The sequence below is a fragment of the Octopus bimaculoides genome, chromosome 11 (assembly GCF_001194135.2).
Source record: "Octopus bimaculoides isolate UCB-OBI-ISO-001 chromosome 11, ASM119413v2, whole genome shotgun sequence".
In the NCBI taxonomy this organism is placed as follows: Eukaryota; Metazoa; Mollusca; class Cephalopoda; order Octopoda; family Octopodidae; genus Octopus; species Octopus bimaculoides.
In genome coordinates this window covers 17988970-17995353 of record NC_068991.1, presented here as the reverse complement: position 1 = coordinate 17995353, position 6384 = coordinate 17988970, and the positions used below count along the sequence as shown (strand labels likewise).

Below are 6384 nucleotides of genomic sequence, written 5' to 3'. Positions count from 1 at the left end.
AATAATTCAAAGATAACCTTCAGTGCTATACAAAGTCTCTAATTGTATGGAGTTGATGCGCTGAAATATTAAACCAAAGAACTTAGTATAAATTCTTTGAAATTTTCTTTGTAGACTTCTTCATAAAACTTAAGCATTGATCACAACATTTTTCTTTTGTTATATTACTAGAATTGTGATTAATTTTCCTTTTACATTTTTATTCAAAAGCCTTTTTTTCTCTATTATTATTTTTTTTTTTTCAAATTTCTTTTTGGTTACTTTAACATCACAATTATTTTATAATTTTCAGGAAATAATTTCTTTCTTGGATAAAAAAATAAAAATTGAGCAACCAAAAATTAATACTTAAATTATTTCAGATATAAAAATAGCAAGATGAAAAAGAAAAAGAAAATGGTAATAGTCAATCTTTCCTTCTTTCTTTTCATTTCATTTCATATTTGTGAAGTTTTAATCTTTCATATTCAAACTGGCTAAGTGTGGCTGATATAAAGACAACATTATTAATTCAATTTGGCCACACTGAGCCTCACATTAACTTTGATAACAGACATGCCTCTTTCCTACACCAAACCAGACAGGAATCCCAGACTTGGTCTTGCTAACAATTTACTTTTGGTAGTAGAACCACCCAGAGAGATTTAGTCAGAGGACATAAAGAGATGCAACTAATTATCATAAGGCATTTACTCTGACGCTCTTTTGATTCTGCCACTCACTCTCTCCATTGCAAAATTTATCCCCATTCCCAAATTTTACCAAAATATTCATGTAAAATTATATATGCATTTGTATGTGCATACACACACACACACACACAGTTATAAATATTCTTTAAATTTATATATCATTGTTATTTTCTTTTTTCAATTTCATTTGAAAGCAAACATTAGATATATACATTCTAGCAGTTAATAGAATAGTCATTTTAATAAATGAAACTGAAATAATTCTTTTTGCACAAGACAAAATGAAAAAAAAACACATCCACACACGTGTGTGTATGAATGTGTGTGTGTATGCATGTATGTATTGCTGGGCTTTGAATTTGATCAGTGATATATCCAATCTTACTCCTGTGGCAGTTTGAATGGGCAGGCTATCAGTTGTTATCTTAATGCGGTGGCAGAGACTGAAAAGAAATAAGGGAAAAATGTATTAAAAAAAGGAAAAGCTAAGACAAAAAGCAAAAAGGTGCTTAGCTATAAGGCTACGAATATATATGAGGGAGCGAGCATAGCCCTCTGGTCATGACATTCAATTCACAATCACTTCAGCTTCACTTTCAAAGCCTGAATATTTCAGTAAGCGTCTTGAGTAGATACAAGTCGTGTGAGTGAAACTGGAGAGATAGAAACAGTATGGAAGTGTATAAACCCTTTAGCATCCAGATTACTCTGTCAAAAGTAATACTATTTACACACACTGTTTTCAGTTAATCATGCATTGTACTGTAGCTTTGGGATATCAATAATATGAGCAAGTTGGGAAAGTGTTGTGCACTATAACCTCAGTTTGATCAATACTTTGGGAGTGGATTTAGTACTTGGAAATTGAACAGAAACTCTTCATATTCTTTGTGTGTGTGTGTGTGTATGCACACGTATGCATGTGTACATGCGTGCATGCATATCTGTTTGTCTTTATGTATTTTGCATTGACACCATGTAGGCAGAAGTCAGTGATGATGTATATGTCCTGCATAAGCAAAAATTCTGGTGGCTTGACTAATTCAACATGCAGTGGTTGGAATAAAGTACTTTCCTTGAAAACAAGTAAGAGTTAGTATCAGGAATGGCATGCAGCCATAGATAACTGCCTAAAGGAGTCTGTGCGGCGTATGTCAATATGGGAAAAGTAAATGTAAAATTACAAATGGAGCCTGGTGTAGCCATCTGGTTCACTAGTCCTCAGTCAAGTCGTCCAACCCATGCTAGCATGGAAAGCGGATGTTAAACGATGATGATAATGATGATAATGATGATGATGATGATAACATAACTTGTTTTTTTTTTTAATGCCAATGATATCTCTGAATTATTTAATCACTAAACAGTTTTATTTACTTACTTAACTCAATTACTAAATTCTTGTTTGAAAAACTATGATAAAAAAAAAAAACCCACACATTAAAAATAAAAGAAAAAGCATACTTACAGTGAAAAAAACATAATTCAAAACAAACAAAACACACCCTAATGTTTAGTTGAGTTAAGGTTTCTGTTGAAGCAGATAACGATCACAGATATTTTTCACAGACATCTGGCCCACTCGACTGGCTTCTCGTCCGATACGGCGAATTTCTTCAGTGTTGTTGCTTTTCACAGCCAAAAGATATGCAGTCTTCAGTTTCCCCAACAGGATATATGCATTGATCTGGAACAGAAACAGTACAAAATGTGAGATTAATTCAAAGATTAATTAAGCACAAGTGTGGTTGTGTGGTGAAGACGTTCACTTCTCAACCACACAGTTCGAAGTTCAGTCCCACTGCATGGCATCTTAGGTTAGTGTCTTCTACTATAGCCTCAGTCTGATCAAAGCCATGAGTGGATTTGACAGATGGAATTTCAAAGAAGTCTATCATAAATGTATGTGATAGGCACTGTTGTGGCTGTGTAGTAAGAAGCTTGCTTCCCAATAAAGTGGTTTGGGGTTCAGTCCCATTGCATGGCATCTTCTACTATATCCTCAGGCTGACCAAAGCCTTGTGGGTGGATTTGGTAGACAGAAACTGAAAGAAGCCCATTATATATATATAAATATTATGTGTATGTGTGTATTTATGTGCGTGTGCCTTTGTGTCTGTGTTTGTCCCCCTCTCCATTGCTTGACAACTGATGTTGGAGTGTTTACATCCTTGTAACTTAGTGGTTCGGCAACAGAGACCAATCGAATAAGTACTAGGCTCACAAAGAATAAATCCTAGGGTCGATTTCTTCAACTAAAAAACTCTTTAAGGCGGTGCTCCCACATGGCCACAGTCAAATGACTGAAACAAGTAAAAGAATAAAAGAATGTATGTATTTATGTACAGGCGCAGGAGTGGCTGTGTGGTAAATAGCTTGCTTAACAACCACATGGTTCTGGGTTCAGTCCTACTGCATGGCACCTTGGGCAAGTGTCTTCTACTATAGCCTTGGGCCGACCAAAGCCTTGTGAGTGGATTTGGTAGACGGAAACTGAAAGAAGTCCGTCGTATATATGTATATATATATATATATATGTGTGTGCATATGTTTGTGTGTCTGTGTTTGTCCCCCCAGCATCACTTGACAACCGATGGTGGTGTGTTTATGTTCCCATAACTTAGCGGTTCGGCAAAAGAGACCGATAGAATAAGTACTAGGCTTACAAAGAATAAGTCCTGGGGTTGATTTGCTCGACTAAAGGCAGTGCTCCAGCATGGCCACAGTCAAATGACTGAAACAAGTAAAAGAGTATATATATATATGTATGTGTGTGCGTGTGAATGTGTATATGTTTGTGTCTCCTTGTCTTGACAACACATGATAATTGTAAACCAGTGTCACCATTATACAAGCAGTGATATTCATTTCCAATAGACTACAGAAATATATTTGGATATGGAGAAATATTACCTTGCCTGGAAACATGTGAAGTTTGGTGAGAGGAAGAGAATCCAGCCATAGAAAATCTTCCTCAACAAACTCTGTCTTGCCCATGCAAGCATGGAAAAGTAGATATTAAAATGATAATGAATAGAAATAGTATACATGTCTGAGATAATGAGTTATTACTGATTAGATTATTAATTATTGGGCAATTAACTTCATCTTTAAAGTCAGGAATTTTATATTTTTTATATTTTAAAATATTTACATCTATACTACCTTTCCATCATTTTGATATCTGATCATCTTCAGGTGTTTTATTTCTAGATGTGTATATAAGCCCTAAAATAGAGTAACCTCTACTAAAGACCCAACAGATCGAGACAGACAGACAGGTAGCTAGAAAGAAAAAGAGATAGAGAGAGAGAGAAGAACTACAGAAAGAGAATTACTTACTTTATTAGAATCAGCTTTGATATAGTCAATAAGACTTCCAGACTCCTTCAGTTGGGTCTAAAAATAAAATATGTTGCTTTTGATGTAACCATTATCATTATCATTTGCAAAAAGAAAAACAAACATAATAATATGTTAAAATTCTGTTAATACTCCAGGACATTGCCTGTCAATCTCCTGTGACTCATCATCATCATCGTTTAACGTCCGCTTTCCATGCTAGCATGGGTTGGACGATTTGACTGAGGACTGGCAAGCCAGAAGGCTGCACCAGGCTCCAATCTGATCTGGCAGAGTTTCTACAGCTGGATGCCCTTCCTAACGCCAATCACTCTGAGAGTGTAGTGGGTGCTTTTACGTGCCACTGGCATAAGGGTCAGTCACACAGTACTGGCAATGACCACGCTCAAAAAGATGCTTTTTACGTGCCACCTGCATGGGAGCCAGTCCAGCAGCACTGGCAAAATAAATAGTAGCAATATGCTGTGTCCCACCACAAGATCTAGCCCATGTTGCAGTGTAGTGGTTTGCATGCCTCAATGACTCTATACAAGCTGAGCACAAGCTTCTGGTAGAGTCTCCCTTGAGGGATACGTCAAAGTTAGAAGTCAGACTAATATGAACTACCTCTTCCCAGAGGTAAAAATGGGTTTCCATAGGGCCAACACCTCTACCTAGAAAAAGCAAAGTTAGAGAAGAATTGATGGTGATTCAAAACCAGCAAGACTTGGAAGTGAAAGTTCTCTCAGGGAAACATACAATGCAGTATATCAAAATCCAAAAGAAGCTGTGATTTGAAAAATATAGCCCAGAGTAGAGAACAATATTAATGGTCTATGCTCCATAGAGAGCAAAGGGCTTAATTGAATCAGTCAATATAATTGGTTTCAAATTTTGGCACAAGGCCTGTAATTTTGGGGGAGGAGTTAAGTCAATTGGAGTGACCCCAGTGCACAACTTGTACATATTTTATCAACCCTGAAAGGATGAAAGGCAAGGTCAACGCCAGTAGCATTTGAACTCAGGATATAAAAACGGATGAAATGCCACAAGGCATTTTGCTCAGTGTGCTAATAATTCTGCCAGCACCCCACCTTTAAATCAATCAATATATTTAGTCATATCTGAGTGACAATGCTTTCTTCCCAACAAAAATTTACCTTGTACTTAATATAAATAAAAATCCTTATTACCTCAGTAAATGTGTGCCTCTTGTCTGCAATGCCTATCAAGCAAGCATCGATGACAGCATCACACATCCTGCTGTCTCCTAGTTTATTGACAGCGATCCAGTTGACCAAGAACTTAATGTCATTGTAGCGATGAAGCTTGACTAGGCCTCGACCGACATGGCAGAAGGTTGTCTTCTTGTCCAACCTGTATTCCTGTAGAAAATAAAAAGAGAAAGAAAAGTGAGGAAAATAACTTAAAAAAGAAAAAAAAAGTGAGATAAGTAAAAGACCATGGAGAATAAGCAAAATATAAACAAATAAAAGTACGAAATGACCATAGCTGAAAAACCTAATCTTTTATTCATTTACTTGTTTCAGTCATTTGACTGCGACCATGCTGGAGCACCGCCTTTGTACATGAATTTGCTCAGTTTGAACTGACCAGGTGCTAAACAACAACAACAACAACACACAAACACATTCACATGCACACAGGTGACAGGAAGGGGCATGTTGGCATTAGGAAAAGCATCCAGCTGTAGAAACTATGCCAAAGTAGACAGTGGAACATGAGGCAGTTCTTGGACTTATCGAATCCTGTCTCAAGCCATCCAACCCATGCCAGCTTAGAACATCATCATCATCATTTAATGTCCATTGTCTATGCTAGCATGGACTGGATAGTGTGACCAGAGCTGGCAAGCTGGGGGAGGGGGGATGTGTGCACCAAACTCCAATCTGATTTGCCAAGGTTTCTATGGCTGGATGCCCTTCCTAATGCCAACCACTTTGCAGAGTGTGCTGGATGCTTTTATGTGGCACCACACAGGCACATTTATGTGGCACCACACAGACACTTTTACATGTCACTGCATGAGCACTTAGGAACATAAACGTTAAATAATGATGACAATGATGATGTTGACGCTGATGATGACACTTGCAAAAAAGAAGTACACAAACCTTGATTATTCTCAATACTATGTCATAACCTTCTTTTCGGTCTTCCTCTGAACCATCACAGCTCAGCAATATCTGGAGGAAAAAAGATCAACAAAGTTTAAGATATCGGTAAAAGCCATTTAACAACAACACAGAGTTCAGAGAAAAACAAATTTACTGGATATTTTTAACTTTAAACTAAACTCTAAAGAAGAATTAAAATTCAAAATAAAATG

General features: G+C 36.8%; 1 protein-coding gene across 1 annotated transcript in view; it reads right to left on the bottom strand.

Moving 5' to 3' along the window:
- Positions 1-23: 23 nt before the first annotated feature.
- Positions 24-6384, bottom strand: part of LOC106867460 (zinc finger FYVE domain-containing protein 26) — a 93341-nt gene continuing 86980 nt past the window's right edge. The window contains exons 41-45 of the mRNA XM_052971651.1: positions 6170-6241; positions 5228-5419; positions 4035-4091; positions 2161-2379; positions 24-1135 (exon numbers count right to left, since the gene is read on the bottom strand). Of these exons, the coding sequence (XP_052827611.1) occupies positions 2215-2379; positions 4035-4091; positions 5228-5419; positions 6170-6241 (486 nt within the window). The 3' untranslated portion in view covers positions 24-1135; positions 2161-2214. The remainder of the gene's footprint in view (positions 1136-2160; positions 2380-4034; positions 4092-5227; positions 5420-6169; positions 6242-6384) is intronic.